This window comes from Perissodus microlepis, chromosome 3 (genome assembly GCF_051167445.1).
Source record: "Perissodus microlepis isolate ML-2025 ecotype Zambia chromosome 3, ASM5116744v1, whole genome shotgun sequence".
In the NCBI taxonomy this organism is placed as follows: domain Eukaryota; kingdom Metazoa; phylum Chordata; class Actinopteri; order Cichliformes; family Cichlidae; genus Perissodus; species Perissodus microlepis.
Window position 1 is genome coordinate 21,606,470 of NC_140463.1, and position 27,528 is coordinate 21,633,997.

At 42.3% G+C, this 27,528-nt stretch overlaps 1 protein-coding gene across 1 annotated transcript; it reads right to left on the minus strand.

Moving 5' to 3' along the window:
* Window positions 1-10,016: 10,016 nt before the first annotated feature.
* LOC146390503 (uncharacterized) lies at window positions 10,017-23,113 on the minus strand. The gene is made up of 3 exons (XM_084923576.1): window positions 22,730-23,113; window positions 22,126-22,203; window positions 10,017-12,951 (listed from the first exon to the last, which is right to left on the minus strand). Exon 3 carries the CDS (start codon window positions 12,941-12,943, stop codon window positions 11,756-11,758), a length of 1,188 nt encoding a protein of 395 aa, XP_084779702.1. The 5' UTR covers window positions 12,944-12,951; window positions 22,126-22,203; window positions 22,730-23,113; the 3' UTR covers window positions 10,017-11,755.
* Between the last annotated feature and the right edge of the window lie 4,415 nt (window positions 23,114-27,528).

The window sequence follows — 27,528 nt, forward strand, 5'->3', positions numbered from 1 at the left end:
AGGTGTTCATATAAGTGTAATAGGTTCAGTCTCATGTATTTCATTAGATAAATTCTTCTTTTTTTTATGTCTGATCTTTATAACTTTGACTATTGGGTATGGATAGCTTTATGAAAACTAAACTGAAATGATTCTTTCTGAATATGTAATTCTTTTTTGCCTACAGAGTCCTATGGGGAGTCCTATGGTCCTAAAGACTGTTATGGCTGACGGAACCTGTCGAAGGCTCACTCTCTAATGGAGCACCTGAATTAACTGAGGATCTCATCGTTGAAGTCAAGAGACAGTGTTGTCTTCAGGGCAGTTTCAGACTTCAGTTTATGGATTCCTTGTTTGGGAATGAGTTTCTTAACCTCACCTCAGTTTCAGAAGTAGCAGACAAAGGGACTCTTAAAGCTATTGACATGTCAAAGCCCACCACATGGACATAAAAAAAAAGTAACAGAGTTGGTGAAACTCAAGATGGAAAAGACTTTTTCATACAGAAGACATGAAGTTGTTCGTGATGCACCAATGGTGGAGGCTTTCATGGCAAGATGGCCTGATCTATTTGATTTCCATGAGGTAAGGTTTGCCTCATACTCATACTACTTCTTGTGGTATTAGCCTAAAATGGTTAAGGCACAGTTGTTATTTGACAGCCCATTTCTTCAGCATGAGTGATTGCAGCCTTCTTCCAGGTATTAAACCTTTGAAGCTCATTCCTCTGTGCTCATGTTTTCAGATCAACGCTGAGTTTAAGAGAATTGCCACCATCCCCCCTCAGACAAAGTTCGTGGCTCAGCTGGCTCTCCACTTGGACAACCTGGTGAAGTTGGTCAACAGAAGAGGAGAGCTTGGACTAATACTGAAAAGAATTGTGGCATAAATGGATAATGTAAGTGATTAAGCCTCAACATTCACTGAACATGATCCTCTTTGGATGAAACTTTATAATTGTTGAAGATTTCAAATGTTTTCCCATGATAAATTCTCTCATTTTGTATTTTTACATCTGCTTGTTTTTTTAACCTTCACTTTGTCAACTTATTATTAATTGCCAGTAAACCTATTATTAATTTGTGTGCCTTTACTTTAAAAACATTCATGTAAAGTACACTATTAAAACTTAAATGAAGGACAAGGGCTGAATGAAGATGCTAATTACATACATTTCATTTCAGTGTGAAGATGTTGATGCTGCGTCTGTCAAGGGAGTGTGTATCTACATGGGTGAAGACCCTGGCATGCTTATCCGGAAGTATGTGGTATGTACTTGTCTTTTTTTTTTTTTTTTTTTTTTTTTTTTTACAGGGCATGGAAGAACGTGCCATCAGTGAGACTGTTGAAGACACCACTGTTTGAATTTATCTTCTTAAAGAGCAAGCTTCAGCAGATAAACAAGAGTTATCCTTGCAGGCATCAGGGTGGCGAAGAATTTGGATAATGTAGCATTTGCTGTGATAATGCTATTTGGACTCATGTATGCATTAAACCTTGCCTACCCTGCTGACCTTCGCTACAACTTTGACGTTTTCCAGAAGGTTTTCATGGAACTGGATGGAGCTAAACTCTCTAAAGTTCTTGCTTTCAAAAACCATCTGTTTCATTGAGAAGTCAAAGACTGCACTTCTGCAATTCTTTGCAGTTTTTCATTTTGTGTTCAGTAACGTTATACTGCTTATGTTTTTATTGCTTTCCCCTCATGTGACTGCAATGCAGGATGATTTTTCCTTTTGGTATCATGTTGTAAGAAAGTTTTACTGACGATTTTTAGCAATATGTTCTAAGTCAACCTTAATGTCCTGCTTACATGTTTAAAATGAAGATTAAAATTCATGTAGGTGTTTGGTATTAGTTATGTAACAATGTCATTTAAGGCTCAACTTAGTTGAAATCTTGTACAGATAAATACTTGCACAGAAGCTGAAACTGTTGTCAAATAATACACAAGTTATATATGTGTAAATCTGTTTATTCCTAAAAGCGTGTTGCTTTTTTTCAGGTAGTCTTAATTTAGTTTACATTTTCAATTGTGTAATTAATACAAATGTTATATGTAAGAGATGACAGGATCATCTATAAGCACTTTCTTTTATTTGCTGCTAAGGTCAGTTTTTTGTGAAATATTTGTAAATATATTCTCAAACTAACTTTTTCTTTTAGTTATTTCTGCAGGCTATCTTTAAAAATGTGTTAACAAGTTTATATGGATGTGATTTTGGACTTGTTCATGGCAGAATTGCTGCTTTCACTGCTGTTACAGTTTAATAAATGTGAATTGTTCAGTAGCACTCACAGTATTTGCCTTTTTTGTCAATAATGATCAGTTAATATTTCAATTGAAAAAATTAAGTAGGATTTAAAGCCATAAGTTGCGTTGCAGGAACATAATTGCAATGTGTTTACATTACATAATATCATTGCGTACCACTGGCAAATAAAAATAAGTTGGTGTTAAACATTAAAATATATTGACATTATGCAATACATTGATATTATGATAACAGATTAATATTAGTACATCAAACATGTTTTTTTAAGTAATCTGATGTAAATAAATTACTTTGATTTGACAAGCATTAATTACTTGAGGGAAAGTGGAAAATTAAGTCAGTCATACTTATTCATATTATGTGGAACCGATGTACACAATAAAATCAAGTAAACTGAAAGAACTTTTTTTTTCAGTGCATCCCTATTAATGACGACATTAATCAAATATGAAGCATAGTTTTGATCTTCTTTTACTGCTGGTTAAGTGAATTTTGGTCAAAGAGTGACAAAAACCTGCATCTGCAGCATCTGAGAGATGTTAGTTTTCAGCCTGTGTAGGGTGAGAAAACCGACATCTCACAGGTTCTGATGTGTCGGGTCCGCATTTTGTGTTTACGTCTTTGTTTTTACGTCTTTGTGTGGAATCCGTTTATCTGCTCACTTTTGCTGTTTTAGCTGTTTGGTGATTGTTGAAATGAAAGCTTTAACCTGAGATTCTGGCATTTCTTGCTAAATACATTAATATTTAAAAATGGATTGAGGATTTAATTAATTGATATTGCTTTATTCAAGCTAAATTCGATTTTAATCAGAAATTAAATAACTGAAACCCACCCCTAGTGGAAACAGGAGTATTTTTCAAACAGAACTTCTGTAATTAGGGAGCTTTCCTCATAGCATGCACCGACACCTTTTATCGCTTTTCCATGGCTGCTGCGGAGACTCAGGTCTTTTGGATTCAAGGGCCCACTCCTGAAGACCTTCTATGATTCTATGGTGGCCTCAGCTATCTATTACAGTGTGGTCTGCTGGGGTGGCAACATCTCTGTTGAGGACAGGAAAAGACTGAACAGGCTGATCCTGAGGGCCAGCTCTGCTCTAAGGCGCCGTCTGGACACAGTGGAGGTGGTGAGTGACAGGAGAATGGTGGCTTAGCTGTCATCCCTGTTGGACATCCAGGAGACTCTGACAGCACTGAGCAGCTCCTTCAATGACAGGCTGCGGCATCCATGATGTGGGACGGAGAGATATTGCAGGTTTTTCCCTCCAACTGCTGTCAGACTCTGCAAAATTGTCTCTGCAGATTACCACACATGTGCAGACAGACAGACACACTTGTAACTGTCACCCCGATTTCCTACTATGAAATCAAACAAAACAGATTTCATTTAATATTTTATTCCGTTTTATTCCATTAATATTATTCTGTTAACATTTTTCAGTTTTATCTACACAGTGCCAAATTGCAACAACAGTCACCCAATTGGGTAGCATACAGTGTTCAGGAGTAACGGAATATATGTACAACCATTACGTATTTAAAACAAAAAATATGAGTAACTGTATTCCATTACAGTTACCGTTTAAAAAAAAGGTGGTATTCAGAATAAAGTTGTTTTATTGAAATAAAGGAATTACACGGCGGTATTTTCCTGTTTCATATGTTGAGCTATGCTCTCTCTATTTTTTTTGGTAATTCCACACTGGTGGAAACCCAAACAAAACACACATTAAGAGGCGCAAATGCCTGTGTCTCAATCTCACATCTCATAATGATGTAAAGAAATATTTTTTAAAATGATTTCATATAAAGCCAATAGGCAGAGTGTTACAGGTATCACCCTAAAGAATGTAGCCTCATGGGCAGTGTAGTTCATGCTGCAGGGAGAATGGACTGCTATACCCGTGTCTGTGAGCGCCAGGGAGGGAGAAAAAGGAGAGTGTAAAAGTACGAGCTGTCACCGACCAGAAACGGGAGCTGGAACCATGTAAATATAATAACAACCACTGCAGCCAAAAAGAATGCCTGATGAGCCCAGTTGTAAGTATGCTATTAAGACTGGACAGTACACTTTTTTGTGTTTTCCTCTGAAACAATAAGTTCTGTTGGAGCAGCCTTTCAACGTCTCTCTCGTAATCCAACATTGTGGACCTCATACTGTAATGTACTTACTTACAGAGCAATTCAGGATGACAGTTTCAGCCACCCTGTCCAGTACCAAAGTCCCTCTGTATGTGAGTGAATGTTAGACAGAAGCACTAAAAACCTTAGATAAAGTGCTTGTGTGAATGGGTATGATTGGGTGAATGCACGAGTTTTATAAAGCGCTTTGAGTGCTTATTGTCAAGGCTGTGTGCAGGCAGGATAAAGAACCCAATATGCAGACTCATGGAGGCAGAATTCAAAGTCCTCTGCTTTATCGTAGGCCAAATTTAAAAAAAAAAAACAGAACAAAACTTAAACTGAGCCACGAACACTGAGAACAGAAACAGACATGCCAGTCTGAGGGTACAACATGACACTTACACAAAGGAACACGGGGCTTAAATACACTGAGGGAGTCATCAAGGAATTACAGACAGAAGGGGAACACAGCTGGGAGGAATGAGACCTAACGAGACAGGGGAGTGAAGCTAGCAACACTGACATAAGACATAACCCTTCAAAATAAAACAGGAAACAATTCACGAAGACACAGACTTGACACAGAACTAAACCTACAGTCGTGGCCAAAAGTTTTGAGAATTAGATAAATATTGGAAAAGTTGCTGCTTAAGTTTTCATAATAGCAATTTGCATATGCTCCAGAATGTTATGAAGAGTGATCAGATGAATTGCATAGTCCTTCTTTGCTATGAAAATTAACTTAATCCCAAAAAAACTTTTCCACTGCATTTCATTGCTGTCATTAAAGGACCTGCTGAGATCATTTCAGTAATCGTCTTGTTAACTCAGGTGAGAATGTTGACGAGCACAAGGCTGGAGATCATTATGTAAGGCTAATTGGGTTAGAATGGCTGACCTGACATGTTAAAAGGAGGGCGATGCTTGAAATTGAAATCACTGTTGTTCCATTGTTAACCATGGTGAACTGCAAAGAAACACGTGCAGCCATCATTGCGTTGCATAAAAATGGCTTCACAGGCAAGGATATTGTGGCTACTAAGACTGCACCTAAATCAACAATTTATAGGATCATCAAGAACTTCAAGGAAAGAGGTTCAATTCTTGTTAAGAAGGCTTCAGGGCATCCAAGAAAGGCCAGCATCGTCTCCTAAAGAGGATTCAGCTGCGGGATCGGAGTGCCACCAGTGCAGAGCTTGCTCAGGAATGGCAGCAGGCAGGTGTGAGCGCATCTGCACGCACAGTAAGGTGAAGACTTTTAGAAGATGGCCTGGTCTCAAGAAGGGCAGCAAAGAAGCCACTTCTCTCCAAAAAAAAAAACCCATGAGGGACAGATTGATCTTCTGCAGAAAGTATAGTGAATGAACTGCTGAGGACTGGGGCAAAGTCATATTCTCCGATGAAGCCTCTTTCCGATTGTTTGGGGCATCTGGAAAAAGGCTTGTCCAGAGAAGAAAAGGTGAGTGCTACCATCAGTCCAGTGTCATGCCAACAGTAAAGCATCCTGAGAGCATTCATGTGTGGGGTTGCTTCTCATCCAAGGGAGTGGGCTCACTCACAATTTTGCCCAAAAACACAGCCATGAATAAAGAATTGTACCAAAACACCCTCAAACAGCAACTTCTTCCAACAATCCAACAACAATTTGGTGAAGAACAATGCATTTTCGAGCACGATGGAGCACCGTACTATAAGGCAAAAGTGATAACTAAGAGGCTCGGGGAACAAAATGTTGAAATTTTGGGTCCATGGCCTGGAAACTCCCCAGATCTTAATCCAATTGAGAACATTGTGGTCAATCAAAAACCCACAAATTCTGACAAAGTCAGTGAAGTGATTATGACAGAATGGGTTGCTATCAGTCAGGATTTGGCCCAGAGGTTGATTGAGAGCATGCCCCGTCGAATTGCAGAGGTCCTGAAAAAGAAGGGCCAACACTGCAAATACTGACTCTTATCATAAATGTCATGTAATTGTCAATAAAGGCCTTTGAAACGTATGAAGTGCTTGTCATAATATTTCAGTACATCACAGAAACAACTGAGACAAAGATCTAAAAGCAGTTTAGCAGCAAACTTTGTGAAAACTAATATTTGTGTCATTCTCAAAACTTTTGGCCACGACTGTACACTAAGGCACAAGACACACACAAGACACAAAACCTAAGAACAAAACCTGAATAAACTGTAACATGGAATTATACTAATAAACAACAAAGCATAACAAAAACATCAGATTACAAACCATAATACAAAGGAATATAAGAAACTGAAAATGCTGGGTTAAAATGACCCAGAACCGTGACACATTGAGAGTAGAAAAGCGCTATTTAAGAACCAGTCCATTAACCATTTATACCCAGGGAATGCCATACCCTGCATTTACAGATCCACAAAGAAGGTGTTCCACTCAGACCCATTGTTAGCAGCATAAACTCAGCCACTTACAACATCTCGAAACACCTTGCTACCATCCTAGCACCTCTTGTGGAGAACACCCACAAGAACTCCACCAACTTCACCGACAAGGTCCAGAAACTTACCCTGGATCCAGATGAAACTATGGTGTCCTTTGATGTAGTTGCTCTCTTCACTTGCATAGCTACTACGGAAGCAGTGGAGACTGTCAGAAAACGACTACAAGAAGACAGCACCTTGGAAGACACAACCAAATTCACCTTCCCAATCAGATTTGCACATTGTTGGACCTCTGCCTTACCACCACATATTTCAAATACAACAAGGGTTTCTACAGACAAAAACTTGGATGTGCCATGTACTCCCCGGTGTCACCTATTGTAGCCAACCTTTATATGGAGAAGGTGGAAAGAAAGGCTCTTGGCTCGTTTAGAGGGAGAGTACCTTAATCAAAACCCAAGCAGTGGAATCCTTCACCGCTCACATTAATGCCATGGATAAAAACATCAAGTTCACCAGAGAACACACAAAGGATAACTGTTTGCCATTCCTGGACTGTGCCATGCGCATTGAAGAGAATGGAAACCTCAAAATTTAAGTTTACCGGAAGCCCACACACACGGACCAGTACCTCCTCTCTGACTGACACCACCCCATGGAACACAAACTCGGAGTAATCAGGACTTTACAACACCATGCAGAAAATGTTCCCTCTAAGCCTGAAGGGAAAAAGAAGGAACACACACAAGGAAGCTCTTAAAACATGTGGTTATCCTAATTGGGCTTTCATAAAGTCAGCAAAGATGCACAGAAAAGAAGATGAGACATTAGCTAGGCAGGATAAGAAAGACAAAGGCAACAACATTGTCATCCCCTATGTAGCTGGTGCATCAGACAAAACTCCTAAACACAAACTTAACAATGTAGTGTTGGTATTAAACAATTTGCATTGCCTCAATAAAGCTATGCTTTTTTATTAATAAGTGTTAAAAAGTTATACAGTGTAGTATTAAGTAGACACGGCCCTGAAAATAAAGGCATTAGACTATGTGTCCTTGGGGAGTAGAAAGCTGTAGACTTTCGCCCACGCTTGCCTGGGAAAATGTAGATAAGAGGGGACCATCTCAAGTGGACAGTTACTGAGACACTGTTATTTAGACTACAGGGTGGGCCATTTGTATGGATACACCGTAATAACATGGGAATGGTTGGTGATATTAAAGTCCTGTTTGTGGCACATTAGTATATGTGAGGGGTAAATGCAACCCTCTTCTCCCACTCTTCACACACTGATAGCAACACCGCAGGAGGAACAGGCCAGAACAGGCATCCAGTATCCGTAGTTTCAGGTGCTGCACATCTCGTATCTTCACACCATAGACAATTGCCTTCAGATGACCCCAAAGATAAAAGTCTAAGGGGGTCAGATCGGGAGACCTTGGGGGCCATTCAACTGGCCCACGATGACCAATCCACTTTCCAGGAAACTGTTCATCTAGGAATGAACGGACCTGGCACTCATAAAGTGGTGGTGCACCATCTTGCTGGAAAAACTCAGGGAACGTGCCAGCTTCAGTGCACAAAGAGGGAAACACATCATCATGTAGCAATTTTAAATATCCAGTGGCCTTGAGTTTTCCATTGATGAAGAAAGGAACCACTATCGTTGTACCCCATATACCACACCAAACCATTACTTTTGTTGTTTCAACAGTTCTTGGAGGGATCCATCCAATGTGGGTTAGTGTCAGACCCATAGCGGTGGTTTTGTTTGTTAACTTCACCATTCACATAAAAGTTTGCCTCATCACTAAACAAAATCTTCTGCGTGAACTGAGGGTCCTGTTCGTCTGTGAAGGTTCTCAGTCCTGTTCCAATTTTTGTTTTGCCCATTCTGCAAATTCTGTGCACCGATCTGGGTCATTTTCATTGAGATGCTGCAGTAGTTGGGAGTTTGTAAGGGTGCCATTTGTGAGTAGCAAATATCCGCCGAAGGGGTGTTCGACTAATGCCACTCTCCAGTGACATGCGGCGAGTGCTACGCTGTGGGCTCTTGCTGAATGAAGCTAGGACAGCCACTGATGTTTCTTCATTAGTGACAGTTTTCTTGCAACCACATTTTGGCAAATCCAACACTGAACCAGTTTCACGAAACTTAGCAAGCAGTTTGCTAACTGTAGCATGGGAGATGGGTGGTCTCGTAGGGTGTCTTGCATTGAAATCTGCTGCAATGACCCAGTTACTGCGTTCACCAGATATCAACACAATTTCGATCCGCTCCTCACGTGTTAACCTCTTCGACATGTCAATGGCTGTGAACAAAGAGAAACTTGTAAATAACTCATGAAAGAATAAAGTTACGTTGAAACCAAGCACACCATTGTTTTTCTTGTGACATTACCAATAAGTTTGATGTGTCACATGGCCCTCTTCCTATTGAAAAAACAAAAGTTGTATCCATGATGGCCGACTTCTAAATGGCCACCATGGTCACCACCCATCTTGAGGAGCCCCCTCACATATACTAATGTGCCACAAACAGGACTTTAATATCACCAACCATTCCCATGTTATTACGGTGTATCCATATAAATGGCCCACCTTGTAGAATGAGAAAGCTTCTGTAATAAAAGTTTTAGGGGCACACCACCATTTTGAGATCCGTGGCAACGTGTCATGCAGGACGCATATCCCTTATAGAAGTAATAAAGCGTTAAATGGTCTATTGAGCAGTGTTTTGTCTTCCATCGGATGCCTCTGAGGAATCAAAAGAACTCAGCGAAGTGTTGATATTTACAATAGTGTATGCAGTAATGTAGCGAGGAATGCCCAGACCTCTACATTGGATAGACCAAACAACCACTTCATAAATGCATGGCACAACATAGAAGAGCCACCTCAATGGGACAAGATTAGGCTGTCCATCTGCATCTAAAGGACAAAGGTCACTCTTTCGAGGATGCCAATGTTCACATTTTGGACAGAGAAGACAGATGGTTTGAAAGAGGAGTGAAAGAAGCCACCTACGTCCACTGTGAATAATTATCTTTGAACAGAAGAGGTGGTTTACAACACCAACTGTCTGCCATTTCTAATCCAATTTTGAGATCCCTTGCCAGACGCCTTAACGACCACGGTCAGAATACGGTCCTCTCAAGTTAGTATTGTCATGATGGTACTGAGTGACAGACAGAAGAAAGGACTCACAGACAGGGAAATAAACGCAAAGAGGCAGATTTATTGTTGTAGAAAAAAATACTCTCAAACACCAAAATATACAAAAATACTAATAAATAAAACCACACACATACACAACCCAAGAACTGGAGGTTTCATTAGGAACATAATAATGATGAAACAAGAATAGGTATGTCCCAACTGCTGAACACAGAAACTAAAACTAAGAAACTAAGCTGGGAAAAAGGCAAACTGGGAAGACAGAAGAGCAACACCAAACGCAGTTCGGACAAGCATTTCACTGCATATCGTAGTTTGTATGACTGTGCATGTGGCGAATAAAATTAAAACTTGAAAGTAAAACAAACTTGGAGAAAAGGTTGATAAAACAATGTGAAAAAGAGGGTGTCAGGTTTATATTGTTGATTGTCATTTATGCTTAGAAATATTTACTCATATATGCTTAGAGTTTATAGTCGATGTCATATTGATAGGGGTCTGATCCTTAGTAGTCTACAAAGACTTTGTGTGCATTCCAGAGTGTTCTGGCATTCACACCCACATCCTGGGAGCATGGGAGAGGTCGTACCTTCTTTTATTGTTTCATGGTAGGATAAACACATCTATATCTGTTTTAGTATAAGTGCCTTATGTTTAGATGGACTGCTGGACTTCCAGACCAGCAGGTTTAGGGAAGTCGTTTATGGGGTCACATTCTGACCACACACACACATACTTACACACACACATACCTACTCACACACACACACAGACAGTACTCTTTGTTCACATATATACCTATGTAAGACGTCATGTGTTAATGAGCCTATGCATATTCATGTAACCTCAATAAAAGAGCAGTGTTACGAGGGAGCAGACGAGAGCAACTGGAGTCGGGCGAAGGAATGGCGCTCGTCCAGTTCTCTCCCGTGCACAAGAATCATAAAGAACTTTGCCTGCTTGTGTCTTGCTTTGCTGTGTAGTTGAATTGTCTTGAACGTTCCAGCAAATAGGTTTATGCTACAAACCAATCAGAGGGAAGGTATGATAACAGAACCTAAAGACTAGAAATTACAAATATTACATAAAGCAGAAGAACAAATACAAGAACAGAAATAGAAATAAACACTAAATATTACAATATTCAATAAAACTGAAGCTAGAAACAGCCAATGCCCCAAAGCACAAAACACTGGGTCAAGACCCAGTACTATGACAGTTATAGGAGTCTGCAATCTTAAACTTAACCTCCTAGGACCTGGCATCCACATATGTGGACATCACATTTTGGGTTATTTAGACCATAATACTAAATTTTGCTTTACAAGGGCCTGATATCCACTTACGAGGACATTATACTGCTACTGTTCTATCAAAATTGTAAATGAATATCCTCATATGTGGCTCTTATTTTTCTTAAAAACAAAAATAAGGTAAAAAAAAAATAAATCTGGTAATTCTTTCTTTTGACGTTCTTGGGCCCCAATATGCCCAAATATCAAAGAGAAATTAAAAATGCATGCCGTGGAAGAGTTCGGGTCTTGGGAGGTTAAGATGATTGACCAGGACGTCCAAAAGAACTTTGTCAGAGCAATGTCACATTGGTCTGCCAGTTTTGTCATAGCAGGACATATAGTGTGGATTTTCTGATGACTCAATAATATTTGTTATAAATGAAAGAATTTCCACAAATTTCACAATTACCATAATTCAACACGCACTATAATTGCAGTGTGAACGATCAGATTTTTTTGAACGTGTACATAGAAGTAACAGCCTTTTAGCACTGACTGCTTAAAAATGAATTAACTCCAGTGTGGATTAGTTGATGATTTCTTAAAGTATCCATGCGACCAAAACCCTTTCCACACTGACAACAGACAAATGGTTTAATGCCAGTGTGGATGGCCTGATGTTCTTTTAAGGTTCCATGCCGAGTAAAAGATTTTCCACACTGATCACAGCTGAATGGTTTCAATCCAGTGTGGATGAGCTGATGTTTTTTTAAGCTGCCACTCTGAGTGAAAGCCCTGTCACATTGATCACAGCTGAATGGTTTAAATCCAGTGTGAGCGAGCTGATGTTGTTTTAAGTTGCCATTCTCAGTGAAGGTCTTTCCACACTGATCACAGCTAAATGCTTTCAATCCAGTGTGGATGAGCTGATGTCTTTTTAAGCTTCCACTTTGAGTGAAAGCCCTGCCACATTGATCACATCTGAATGGTTTAAATCCAGTGTGGATAAGCTGATGTTTTTTTAAACTGCCACTCTGAGTGAAAGCCCTGCCACATTGATCACAGTTGAATGGTTTAAATCCAGTGTGAGCAAGCTGATGTTGTTTTAAATTGCCATTTACAGTAAAAGACATTCCACACTGATCACAGCTGAATGCTTTTAATCCAGTGTGGATGAGCTGATGTTTTTTTAACTTGCTATTATGAGTGAAAGCCTGTCCACACTGGTCGCAACTGAATGGTTTAATGCCAGTGTGAACGAGTTGATGTCTTTTTAAGTTGCCATTGTCAGAAAAAGACATTCCACACTGATCACAGCTGAATGGTTTCAATCCAGTGTGGATGAGCTGATGTTTTTTTAAGCCGCTACTCTGAGTGAAAGCCCTTCCACACTGATCACAGCTGAATGGTTTAATGCCAGTGTGGACGAGCTGATGTATTTTTAAGCTGGCATTGTGAGTGAAAGCCTTTCCACACCAATCACAGCTGAATGGTTTTAATCCAGTGTGCATGAGCTGATGTTGTTTTAAACTGCTATTACGAGTAAAAGCCTTTCCACACTGATCGCATGTAAAGCTTCTGTTCCCACTGTCAATGCGCTGTCGTCTTCTGGCCTGCTTCATAGTGGTAGAAGTCTTCTCCACAGGGATCACAACAGGTTCATCTTTACTTGCAGGAACTGGTTGGGTTATGTTGCAATCATCAATGGACCGAGGTTTCGACATGCTTTCCATTCTTTCGCCTACAATGACAAAGAACCAAAACAGTCACATGCAGTTATGGAACGACCAAACCTACAAAGTGTACATATGACGCCACATTGCATTCTTAGAACCTTACTTCAAATTAAGACCATACTTCCAAGAAAGAAAACCCACATATGCATTTACGCATCTATATACATCTACATACTTATATACAGACGTGGACAAAATTGTTGGTACCCTTCGGTCAATGTAAGAAAAACTCACAATGGTCACAGAAATAACTTTAATCTGACAAAAGTAATAATAAAGTTTTTTTTTATAAATCTTAACCAGTGAAAGTCAGACATTGCTTTTCAACCATGCTTCAACTGAATTATTTTTAAAAATAAATGCATGAAACAGGCCTGGACAAAAATAATGGTACCCTTAGAAAAAAATGAAAATAATGTGACCAAAGGGACATGTTAATCCATGGTGTGTCCAATCTTGTAATCAGTCAGTGGGCCTATATATAGGACTCAGTGTGTTGATTGATGACATGGTGTGTACCACACTCACCATGGACCAGAGGAAGCAAAGGAAAGAGTTGTCTCAGGAGATTAGAAAGACAATCATAGACAGGCATGTTAAAGGTAAAGCCTATAAGACAACCTCCAAGCAGCTAGATGTTCCTGTGACTACACTTGCACCTATTATTCAGAAATTGCAGATCCATTGTACCGTAGCAAACCTCCCTGGACATGGCCGCAGGAGGAAAATTGATGACAGATCAAAGAGACGGATAATCTCAATGGTAACAAAAGAGCCAAGAAAGGCTTCTAAAGAGATCCAAGCTAAAATTCATACTCAAGGAACATCAGTGTCAGGTCACACCACCTGTCGTTGTTTGAGCCAATTTGGGCTACATGGGAGACAACCAAAGAGGACTCCATTGTTGAAAACAAATTATAAAAAAGCCAGACTGGAATATGCCAAACTACATGTTGACAAGCAACAAAGCTTCTGGGAGAATGTCCTGTGGACAGATGAGACAAAAATTGAACTTTTTGTCAAGGCACATCAGCTCGATGTTCACAGACAGAAAAATGAAGCATATCAAGAAAAGAACACTGTCCCAACTATGAAACATGGGGGAGGCTCGGTTATGTTCTGGGGCTGCTTTGCTGGATCTGGCACAGGGTATCTTGAATCTGTGCAGGGTACAATGAAATCTCAAGAATATCAAGGGATTCTGGAGAGAAATGTGCTGGCCAGTGTCAGAAAGCTTGGTCTCAGTCGCAGGTCATTTGTCTTACAATAGGACAATGACCCAAAACACACAAACACCCAAGAATGGCAAAGAAGGAAACATTGGACTATTTTGAAGTGGACTTCTATGAGCCCTGACCTCAATCCTATTGAGCATGTTTTTTTTTTTGTTTTTTTTTCTTTTTTTGCCTTTTTTTCTTTTTTTGCCTGTCCCATTTGGCTCTTTTGCCATCAGAATTATTGTCTAAAGGCAAAGAAAGATGCCCAACGGATTTACTTTACCAAATTGACCATCCCAGCCTTGCCGTAATGGTCCATTTGATTCACCTTTTATTGTTTATTTTATTTTCACTTGCTGAATACGGGACAGACTTGACTGGGGGAAAGAAGGGGAGAAAGAAAGAGGGAAAGAGAAACAGCTGAGAAGAGGGACAAGGGCAAAAAACAAAAACCAACAGAATGGGCAGAAAAAAAAAAAAGAAAAAAAAATGCATCTATCGATCACCTGGATCACCTGTTGAGAAAGAAAAAAGAAAACAAGCAGAAGAGAACAAGAGTAATAGAATAAACAACATCACAATGACATATGGGAATATGACAGTAAATACTAAATATTAAACATTATTGTGCAGCACATAAGATCAACAGAACACAGTGTGCTTTGAGGTAGGAGCCAAAAAGGGTGTAGTTTGTGGGTGTGATCACCCGTGTGTACACCTGTGAGCATGGACGCGCTTGTTTTTTTAAAAGGTTCCTTCATGTAATGATCTGCTAGAGGGTGTGGGGAGCCACTGCCCCGTCCTCCAGGGCATGAAGCAGGTATGGAGGAGATCAAAACTCCAGACATCCAGAGGCCCCCAGAACACAAGGAAGACCAACAGAGGGGCAGCCGCGCCACTGTCCCAGAAAGAGCTGAGGAGAGTCCCAGATGAGGGCTCACTCAGCAGCCGCGGAGCAGAAGCCAGGGGGGGTTGCAGTGACGCGCCCGTGAGCTCCGCCGGCAGCCAGCTGTGCCTGAGTGACCGAGCCCCAGGCCGAGAGGCCGGGGGCACCCCACCTCCGAAGTGGCCCGAGTGAGCCCCAGGCTCCAGGCCCCGATAAGCGGCCGCCAAGGAGTGAGCCGGTGTGTACCCGGACGCCCATCCCCAGACACAAAGAACCACCAACGCACCGATGTCTGAGGGAGTCTGCCACTGGCAGGGGAAGTGGTGGGGGAGATAGGCCTCCATACCTTGGAGGGCCTGAGATGTCCCCAGAGAGGTGGCGTCTGATACCCAACCTGACATATAGACACAGACATACAGGCACACACAGATACAAACATCCATTCCCACCCTCATGCTCTCATATGCACTTACTCCACACTCAACCAACGTGGAGACAAACATAAAGAGACGCTGTACACACGATCACACTCCCCAAGCGTACTCTACGAACCGGGTCTAGGTACCCTTGCCCCTGGAGGGGGGAACTGCACCCAGACCCAGGTGGTGTAACCCTTTTCCCTGCAGTGGGGAGAGGCAGACCGCCCCGACTCCGCAGCAGCAGGGAGGCCCCACACTCCAGACCCCAGTCGGACGGCCAACTCCTCCTTCTAGCCCCCCCGCTCCAGCAGGCCGCAGAGAACGGGGGTGAGAGAAGACTCCAAACCTCCCTCCACCCGCTCATTGTAGTGTTGATGCATGTGTGTTCTAAGGTGCACAAAAACCCAGGAGGACATGGAGCTACCTGCCAGAGAGCAGCAGGTAAGCGCATAGTCCCTCCTGCTAGCCCTCAATGTCTACGTGTATTTAAAATTGAGAGGTGGGCAACGACGCCAGGGGTGAGGTGTACACCCTGATGGTCTTTTGGAATCCGTGTAGCGTGCCCACCCCCAAGATCCTATATGTATGTGTAATGAGAGTGTGAGTAATGTGAATGTCTAAGTTGTGGGATAAAATTGAGGCAGAGGCAGCCAGAAGGGGACAGAGGGGGGGGGTAGCCTCCTCTGCACCCTGGTGACACACCCCTACTCCAAGGCCCTGCATGTGTGGGTGGTTGTGGTGGAGCGGGAAGAGGGAGGCAGCTGGAGATGGGGAGGGAAGGAAGGGAGGGGCAAGTGACCCCTCCCTGGGGCCAGCTCCCCCACTGACCCCAGTAGGCACCACCATACTCCGCGACCCGCCAGGGAAAGGGGGCCCAGGCCCATCCAGACCGGGGCCCAGTGCAGCAGCGCCGCCCGGCCCCACAGAGCCCGGGACAGTCCACCCAACCCCACCACAGAGAAAACTGCACCCACCCCACCATCCACTCATCTTCCAGACTACATAAGACAATAGACGCCCAGGCTGAGATCTTCCTCCACCTCTCCTGTATCTCCCCCTCCTGCAGAGAGAGTTCCCGAAGAGAGGAAAGCTCCTGCAAGATGTGACAACCTCCCTCACCAGTTGAAGAGCTCCCCAGGTGGCTCGACGCACCGGCGGCACCCTGCGCCAGGGCTGGGCCCCCATGCACCCACCCGCCTACAACCCCGGCAACACACCAACCAGGACCCAAGCCCCCGAGGCCCGGCCAGGGCCCCAGCCCAGAGACGGAGCGCCCCCAGAACCTCACGCCCATCCCGGACCCACCCAGGGGCAGCCAGGCTACCAGGTCAGTAACCCACGTCCGTCAGCACAGACCCTCCCCTAGCCCCGCTGCACGCAGCCACGAGGAAACCGTCACCTGAGAGCCAACAGAGCCCCTAATTGGACATGGCCGCTACCCCGGGTTGAGCCCCCCAAGAAAGATGCCTCCGGGGAACCCCCCGACGCCCTAAGCCTGTCCCTACCCCCACACCAATCACAACAGTGAAGGCGGGACCAAACTATGACCCCCCACCCTCCCCTAGGTGATGGAGCTGATCAAAGGAGCTGGAGCTGATCAAAGGAGCATTGAGCATCTTTGGAAGGAGCTGAAACATGCAGTCTGGAAACGGCGCCCTTCAAGTGAGCCAAAATACCTGCTGAGAGGTGCAGAAGTCTCATTGACAGTTACAGGAATCGTTTGATTGCAGTGATTGAGTCAAAAGGTTGTGCTGCAAAATATTAAGTTGTGGGTACCATCATTTTTGTCTTGGCCTGTTTCATGCATTTATTCTTTAAATAATTCAGTTGAAGCATAGTTGAAAAGCAATATCTGACTTTCATTGGTTAAGATTTATAGAATTTTTATTTATTATTACTTTTGTCAGATTAAAGTTATTTCTGTGACCATTGTGAGTTTTTCTTTCATTGACCAAAGGGTACCAACAATTTTTTCCATGTCTGTATACCAGTTGCTGATGTTTACTTTCCTTTTGTCATTTATGTTGGAAGTGATAACAGAGCTGTTAATTTGGTTCACAAATCCCTCAGTCAGAACATTCATTATATTTAGATGGAGGCAAGCGAGTTAACTCCTTGGTAACTTCTAACTTAGTTAAATGTCATAAATTCCGTGTTCATGGATGTTAAACTTAATTGTTACACCTGGTAGAACAGCCACACTCATCTTTTTATTGATGGTGAAAGAATTTAGACAGTTTTTCAGCTCTCAGTAAGGCTGCAGTGGTCATTTGACTTTGGGACCTGCACCAGAGTTTGGGCCCAGACATGGCTAATGACATCAGACCTAAAGACTGGATAGTGCTGGTCTACCAAGTCATAACCAGGTCACTAATAGGCAAGTTAATTAATACAGTTGATACACTTTAAAAAAAAAAAACAGGTTAGCTGAACGAAAGCACTTATACTGCGGACAACCAATACATGTCATCGTCCCAGAATGCATTTTGTGCGAAAAAACATGGCCGCTCCAACGGCTTCAAAATACTTTTAAACAACAAAGATTTAATGAATAACAAAAAAAAAATTGTAGTTATTCTCAAGTATGTTTTTTGTGTAGTGGAGATAATTTGTAACATATTTTGAGTAACTTGTCATAATAGTCGGGTTTCCTTTTAATGAAAGCAGGTTGAGAACCTGACCTGGTAAACTAACTGAATAATGACCTCATTGAATTGAGCTGTTTCTGTGGAATGACTCGTTCTGAAAACTGATGAGTACATACCATAAATATACATTTTTAAATATAAACAATGTTTTACAAGTATTTCACAAACAAATGAACAATTACAAACAAGTCATTAATAGCGATGGGTATCAAAACCCAGTTCTTGTTGAGAACTGGTTACCACTGTTTCAATTCCTTGGAATTGTCTGCCATTTTTGCAAACGATTCCCTTATTGATTCCAGTCGCCCCGAATGACGTCACCATGTTGCGGAGCGTCATTTACCTGGCAGGAATCACCGCGCCTAAGCGGCTCAAACGCTCAAAAGTTTGGTTATACTTTACGAGAACGGATGACAACAGGGCAACTTGCAATACTTGCAAAGTAGATATTTCATTTAGAAATAGGAGGAAACACTACGAATATGCAAAAGCATTTGCTCACAAAACACGCGATGACCTTAAATGAATGTGGTGGTTTAATTCCGCTCCAGACTTGTGAATCTCAACCCAGCAGCAGCGGTAACGTTTGCACGTCCTCTCCCGTTAATACGGCAGGTAAATAATCAACTAACAGTGCATATTATGTTAGAGAGATCTGCCTTATTACAAAACCTGCCATTACTGTGCATTTAGGTGACCATGATGAGAGAGACAGACAGAGTCTGGCTGGCTCAGATGCTGGCAGTTCTCGCTGCAGTCTACCATCAGCATCTCCTTTCAGGCCAGGATAGACGAATGTCACCGAGCAGTGACTAAGTTTGTGGTAAAAGGCTTGCACCCATTTGCCACAGCAGATGCCCCCGATTTTCGGTAAGTGAATGTGTTTAATTGTAGGCAGGGACATTACTGGATATTCTTGTGTAATTGCTACAGAATAATTTATGTTATACTTTGTTATTGCTACAGAAGAATATTTATTTTATTATTTTACATTTACAATTATTTTTCCTGGGGACCCTGTGACACCCCATTGAAGAGCCGTAGGCTGGATCTCTTAAGATCTCACTGTTGGATTTGTAAGGCCATGTTACTCCTAATCAAAGGAGCTTGCAAAGAAAAGCGTCTGGACTTCTTTAAGTTACTTGAAGACGTTTCACCTCTCATCCGAGAAGCTTCTTCAGTTCTAAGGTCAAATGGTGGAGAGTCCCAGATATAAACCTAGTGGGAGTATCCCCCCACAGAGGGACAAAAGGACCCCCTGATGATCCTCTAATCGCCTGAGCCAAGGTGTGAAACTGGGTGTGGGTCCCAATCAGCCAGAGTTTCGGGTGTGTTCATTGTGAAACCTGGCCCCACCTTATCATGCGAATTCCTGAGGTCAGATGGCCCAGGATGTGAGTGGGCGTTAAGGCGTCTGGGAAGGGATCTCAAAACTGGATTATAGATGGCAGAGAGTTGGTGTCGTAAACCCCCGCCTCTGTTCAAAGATGGTCGCTCACAGTGGACATAGATGGCTTCTTTCACTCCTCTTTCAAACCATCTGTCCTCTCTGTCCAAAATGTGAACATTGGCATCCTCGAAAGAGTGTCCTTTATCCTTAAGATGCAGATGGACTGCTGAGTCTTGTCCTGTGGAGGTGGCTCTTCTGTGTTGTGCCATGCGCTTGTGAAGTGGCTGTTTGGTCTCTCCAATGTAGAGGTCTGGGCATTCCTCGCTGCACTGTACAGCATACACCACATTGTTAAGTCTGTGTTTTGGCGTTTTGTCTTTCGGGTGAACCAGTTTTTGTCTGAGCGTGTTGCTGGGTCTGAAATGCACCGGGATGTCATGCTTGGAGAAAACTCTCCTAAGTTTTTCTGATACACCGGCTACATAGGGGATGACAATGTTGTTGCGTCTGTCCTTCTTATCCTCCCTCGCTGGTGTCTGGTCTTCTTTTCTGTGCCTCTTTGCTGACTTTAAGAACGCCCATTTAGGATAGCCGCACGTTTTGAGTGCTTCCTTTACATGTGTGTGTTCCTTCTTTTTTCCATCAGGCTTAGAGGGAACATGTTCTGCCCGGTGGTGTAGGGTCCTAATTACTCCAAGTTTGTGTTCCAAAGGGTGATGGGAGTCAAAGAGGAGGTACTGGTCCGTGTGTGTGGGCTTCCGGTAAACTTCGATGTTGAGTTTGCCGTTCTCTTCAATGTGCACAGCGCAGTCCAGGAAAGGCAAACAGTTGTCCTTTGTGTCTTCCTACGAAGGCTTTTACAGACAAAAACATGGCTGTGCCATGGGCTCCCCCGTGTCACCTATTGTAGCCAACCTTTACATGGAGGAAGTGGAAAGGAAGGCTCTTGGCTCTTTCAAAGGAAGAGTACCCAGCCACTGGTACAGATATGTGGACGACACCTGGGTCAAAATCAAGACACAAGAAGTGGAATCCTTCACTGCGCACATTAACGCTGTGGATAAAAACATCAAGTTCACCAGGGAAGACACAAAGGACAACTGTTTGCCTTTCCTGGACTGCGCTGTGCACATTGAAGAGAACGGCAAACTCAACATCGAAGTTTACCGGAAGCCCACACACACGGACCAGTACCTCCTCTTTGACTCCCATCACCCTTTGGAACACAAACTTGGAGTAATTAGGACCCTACACCACCGGGCAGAACATGTTCCCTCTAAGCCTGAAGGAAAAAAAGAAGGAACACACACATGTAAAGGAAGCACTCAAAACGTGCGGCTATCCTAAATGGGCGTTCTTAAAGTCAGCAAAGAGGCACAGAAAAGAAGACCAGACACCAGCGAGGGAGGATAAGAAGGACAGACGCAACAACATTGTCATCCCCTATGTAGCCGGTGTATCAGAAAAACTTAGGAGAGTTTTCTCCAAGCATGACATCCCGGTGCATTTCAGACCCAGCAACACGCTCAGACAAAAACTGGTTCACCCGAAAGACAAAACGCCAAAACACAGACTTAACAATGTGGTGTATGCTGTACAGTGCAGCGAGGAATGCCCAGACCTCTACATTGGAGAGACCAAACAGCCACTTCACAAGCGCATGGCACAACACAGAAGAGCCACCTCCACAGGACAAGACTCAGCAGTCCATCTGCATCTTAAGGATAAAGGACACTCTTTCGAGGATGCCAATGTTCACATTTTGGACAGAGAGGACAGATGGTTTGAAAGAGGAGTGAAAGAAGCCATCTATGTCCACTGTGAGCGACCATCTTTGAACAGAGGCGGGGGTTTACGACACCAACTCTCTGCCATCTATAATCCAGTTTTGAGATCCCTTCCCAGACGCCTTAACGCCCACTCACATCCTGGGCCATCTGACCTCAGGAATTCGCATGATAAGGTGGGGCCAGGTTTCACAATGAACACACCCGAAACTCTGGCTGATTGGGACCCACACCCAGTTTCACACCTTGGCTCAGGCGATTAGAGGATCATCAGGGGGTCCTTTTGTCCCTCTGTGGGGGGATACTCCCACTAGGTTTATATCTGGGACTCTCCACCATTTGACCTTAGAACTGAAGAAGCTTCTCGGATGAGAGGTGAAACGTCTTCAAGTAACTTAAAGAAGTCCAGACGCTTTTCTTTGCAAGCTCCTTTGACTACGATGACCTGGATGACTGAGAACCTTCACAGACATGTTACTCCTAAATTTCTATCTTGTTCAAAGAGAAGATATAAAACAAAGTTCTAAGCTAATCGACCTTAGTGTTCTCCTTTTTTAAAAAGAATCGATAAGAGAATCGATAAAGAATCGAATCGTTAAACAGAATCGAAAATGGAATCGGAATCGTGAAAATCTTATCAATACCCATCCCTAGTCATTAAGATATTCTAGTTGCTTTACGAAATTTTTCTTCAGCAGTGATCTGTCTCTCATTTGGGATAAACAGGCAAAATGTCAGTGTGTACAGAATTAGATGTTATTATTATTAATAATAATCAAAATAATTACAGATTAATGTCTGTAGAATAATGTTGGCGATTTTTCTTTGTCACCTTTGATGAAGAACCAATGTTTCTGTCTACAGCTGCTGAGATGCTGCTCCAGCAGACTCTTCACCTCCTGCCAGTCGCCTGTGACAGCAAAAAGATTTTTATTTTTTAATCCAGTTAAAATTATTGTAGGGCACTACTGCAGACCATTGTATTGTGTAGCATTATTGTGCCTCATAGGTTCAGCACCAACATCAGAATCAGAAAAACTTTATTAACCCCAGAGGGAAACTAAGTTGTCATAGCAGCAAATATACAACAAACAACATGCACTCACTGAGCTTACGAAGACAGGGAGCTGCTACAACAGCCTGCCGCTAGAACAGCGTCATCTTAAAAGACACATTACTGGTTGGTGATTCTGTTATTAAATGTTGAGTCTATCCACCTCATCAAATCATAATACTCAGTACAACATCTTCATTTGAAGGAAAACAAATAGCTGAACACAAATGATTAAAAAAAACAAGGTCCTGCTGGAAGCTCCAAGCAGACAAAATGACAGGGGCTGAACAGAACGTACAGATGAAAACAAAATTAGCTAAGAGAGAGAAACCCTGTAGACAGTTATCGAGTGAGGCAACTAATATGATAATAATGTACTCACCCTCGACCCCCTCTCAGAATAACCCGAACTAAAGATCCCCCAGCGGAGAAGGCCGGCTTTGTAGTTGGACTAGGACTGGTAAAGACAGCTGGCTCACTCACCTCCCATGTTAACGGCTACCTTGCAAAGAGACCAAGCTGTCCGAGCTACGAGAGCGTATATATTTCCAATTACGCATGAGAAACAGAAACGTGATCTGCCAGAGACCAGAGGGGCAGCAGTAAGGAAGCTCAGTACAGCCCACACGATATTTGCCTCAGTCGGCTTGAAAAAAAACCTCAAACTCCTTGATAACAAGTATGATGACTGTAGTTACACTCTTTCTTCTGAAGGCCTACTTTGTGCTCTGGGCGGTCACGCGCACTACGTCTTCTTCGTCTTTGTGGTTTGTCGGCGGTTGGCAACAAACGTTGGCAAACAAGGATGTGGTGCAATACCGCCACCAACTGGTTTGGAGTTTGGTCATGATTCGCTCATACCAAATAATAACACTAATAAAAAATAAATAAATAAAAATAAATAGATGAATACTACCGCATATATACATCCTCGTATCCTTCCATACAAATTAGCCTGTTTTAGAAACAGGCTAATAAAGCCCCCAAAAACTTTCACATCTGGATTTCCTTTTCAAAAATCCTTTATATCTTGCTTAATCTTGTTTTCCCCCTGGTTTTAAATTATATAGCTTCTTTCTTCCTGATCATTTTCAGAGTGCAACAGAACATGTTCTATGTTTGTCATTTATTCCACAGCGACTACATTCCCCCCCTTGATGTATCCCTGTAATGAATAGTTTACTGTTTAACCCAGTGTGTCCAAAAATGAATCTCCTCTCTCCTGGTGCTCTCTGTACTTCTTATGTGTCCTGTTTTCCTTTGAATAGAATAAAACCACCCCCTTGTCCTCTCCTCCTCCCACCGCTACCATCTTTTCCTCATTTTCTGTGAATTATCATGCTCTCCATTTCTGCTTTGCTAATACTGATATTTAAATGTATCTGATCTCCTTTAACAGTATGTTTTGCAATTTTATCTGCCAATTTTATCAGCTTTGTTATTATTTTTATAATTATGTATTATACTGACAATTTCATTCACACAGCATTCTATATAAAACAGCAAGTATATGTATATGTAAACTATCAATTCCTTTCCGCTTAGGCGATCGTGGCTCAAGAGTTGGGAGTTTGTCTTGTAATCGGAAGGTTGCGGGTTCGAGCCCTGGCTTGGACAGTCTCGGTCATTGTGTCCTTGGGCAAGACACTTCACCCGTTGCCTACTGGTGGTGGTCAGAGGGCCCGGTGGCGCCAGTGTCTGGCAGCCTCGCCTCTGTCAGTGTGCCCCAGGGTGGCTGTGGCTACAATGTAGCTTGCCATCACCAGTGTGTGAATGGGTGGATGACAGGTTGTGTAAAGCGCTTTGGGGTCCTTAGGGACTAGAAAAGTGCTATACAAATACAGGCCATTTACCATTTAGGCTATTTTGAGAGTCTGCATACATAGATGACCCTAAAAAGATTAAACATTCAGTGCAGTATATCCCATCTTTTGTTTTGCCCTGTGTATTTCATTTTCATTGTAGATGATTCTCCAAGAGCAGCAACACTCACAAGATGCCTTGTAGAGATGATTGTGAAAGACCTCCAGCCTCTGTCCATAGTTGAGGACCAAGTTTTCCAGGGATTCTAGTGAGAGCTCTTGACTCAAAAGAGTCAGGAAGAAAAACACTGACAGAGACTCATCTTGTTAATTTGTTTGATGAAAGTAAGAGCATCTTTGCAAAATGCTTCTAGTGTTGTACTTACCACTGATATGTGGACCTCAGTGTCCACAGAGGCATATTTGACTGTAACATGTCTTCTCATAAAAAACTGGCAAATGAGAGAATTTGTCCTGGAAACCCACTCATTCCATGGGCAGCATACATCAGATGATATCAGCTCAGCACATAAGCAAATCACAGAAGAATCGGGCATAACTGAGAAGGTGATTGCAGTTGTCACAGACAATGGTGCAAATGCTGCTGCAGTTCATAAAGCTGGATGGAGGCATCATACATGTTTTGCACACACACTGAATTTAGTTGTAAAGGACAGTGTCAAAGCTGTCCCAGAAGTGGTGCAGGTGCTGGAAAAATGCAGTCGTGTCCTTTTTTTCACCACAGCACAAAGAAGCTCAAGGATATTCAGCAGTTGAAAGTTTCAGAACACAAGCTAATTCAGTCAGTAGATACCTGCTGGAACTCTGTCTTTTACATGTTGGAGTGGATCTGTGTGCTAAATAAAGCCGTGACCACAGCCTAGCTTTTAGGGAAGAATGCATTGTGCTTAAATGTGGGAGAATTATCCCTGATTAATGAAACAGTTGATGAAGAAGTAACACAGGAAGTTTCATCTGAAAAACATGTTTAAGAAAATTGTGTTTTACTAGCTGTGTTTTAATTAAGGTATCACATTATATTGTTGGGAAGTGTCAAATGTTACAGTGGAGAAAATATGTTACTATTAACCATGACAGGCCACTGTAAAAAGTCAATTAACTTTTATAGAGGAAAAAGCCAAAACTTTAACAATATCTATGAATAATAGGGAAGTGGTAGACTTGTCACATTCAAAATAGAGATATGTAATAACAAATACTGGTCCACGTGATCTAGGTTCTCCCTTGAAATAGTCAATAATTTAGAAAAGTAGAATATAACCGACAGGGGCATGTGATAGGATGTGGTACTGCAAGAGAACAAGAGCAAAGTAAAGAAGGAAAACCTATTATGTTTAGTTTTAATAAATTCAACTTAAAATGTACCATTACACTCAGAGGATCAATATGGAATCATGATATATGCAAATTTTGTATGCAGCACATGACTGATAGCTGTTCTGTCCTGAGCTTTTGTTTTTACAGCACCCACTTGACCACACCAACAGTTTATCGCCACCAAAGGAGTAATTGCGAGTATTCAAGGGAGGACTGTCACCAAAAGTGGGAAAGTGTGCAGAGATTGGCTATTCTGACCAGGAAATGTAATAAACAGGATTGTCGGAACAGTCAGCGTTAAAGTCACCTTTGACAGTCCAGACTGGGATGGCGTTGGACATCTTCAAGGTGGAGAAACGGTTGGTGTGACCAAGGTGTGGTTTGGCTTGTTGTATGTATATTTCAAATTGATACAGCTCTGGATGGCCCAGTTACCAGGGCATGGAAGGATGACAGACATTATTAAATGGGGAGAAGGAATTTTCTGGGATTGAAGGTCCTGTGGGTGAATGGTTGACTAAAGCATGGATAGTCAATGCTGGCACACCACGACGGATTGCTCAGCAAGCAAGTAGACTGCATGACAGCTACAGCGCAGCAGCTTCTGTTGTACTCCAGCGTTGCGGAGAGAGGTGCTCAAGTTATCTCCACCAGTGAAAGTATAAGGCCTCCGGTACTGGGGGTTTGATTCACCTCCCCGTGGCAAATCACCCAACCTTAACTGGAGAATCGAGACGCCTGCCTAGTCGCTGTTTGAGGGCTCCTCCTCGGTGGAGCTGCTGTCTTGTCTGGTCCTGTCTTGTCTCGTCTTTTGGTGTCATCTTTTATTTTAGTGGAACTGTTTTTATTAAGTGGGCTTACCTTTTTTTGGTTCGCTTGGTTTTATTCTATTTCATTCTGGATTTCTGCTTGCACCCACGCCTCTGTGATCGGGCTGGAGCGATCCTCTGCCCGAGTGTCGTGCTGGGAGCTTTAAACCGCCTCAGTTGCCGGTCTCAGCCTGTGGGGAGCCAGACCGGTCTGTGATTGAGGCCTGGACAATTACCACTAGCACAAGCTGTAGTTTAACGTCTGTCTGTGCGTGCGCATGTGTGCTTGTGTGTATATGTGATTTCTTTTATTAAAGTTAGTATTTAGTTTTTATGATATGTAGCGAGCTTGACGCTCAGTGTCCTTTTATTCTTTTAACGTGTTCTGTGTTTTATTTCAGTGAACGGAGGACGTGCCAGTGGCCCTGGGACCTCAGGTGGTGGGTCGTTTTCACACTTTCCTTTGTACAGCACTGGATGGGCTGTAGTGATTTTCCTTTTTGTGTGATTTTCTTTTGGGTCTGCTGCTGCTGGTAAGTCCAAGTTCCATGATTGTTTTATTGTACTTTTAGGACACTGTCAACAACGATGCTACAATTTGTTTTCTTAATATTTTACTCTTTATTTCTTTTTTCATAAATAAAACTGTTAATATTGGAGCCAATCTGCCGGTGTGCATCCTTGAATCTGTGCGGCCTCTTCTATTCCTTTTATCTATTTTTCATAAACATATATTTCCTGGGGGTGAAATTCCCGTAGGTGGCGTTGTCATTTTATTACTATTTCTTTTATAACCCCGCCGACCACTTGGTCACACTGACAATCAAGCCAAACACCAACATCATCAAATCTACAGTTGAAACCAGATATTTACATACTCTTTAGATAAAAAAAACAAACAAACACTTTTTCAATTGTAACACAACATCAGACTAAATGTTGGGTTTTTTTTTAGATTGATGAATTTAAAAAACATATTTGTTAAATTTAAGAGTAAAGAGAGAAATTGTATGACTTTTTTAATTGCAAATGGAACCATATTGTATTCAAAATTGAGCCACACTTATAGAGGTCCACAATTGTTTTCCCGGTGTTTTGGTTGTTGTCTCTTGATTTTTCCCATGTCAAAGAAACAGGCTCTGTGTTTTGCCTTATATGCCTCCACAGGTGTGCCACCAATTTACTCACATGGACTCTACCAACCAATCATAAGCTTCTTTAGCTCAGAATGG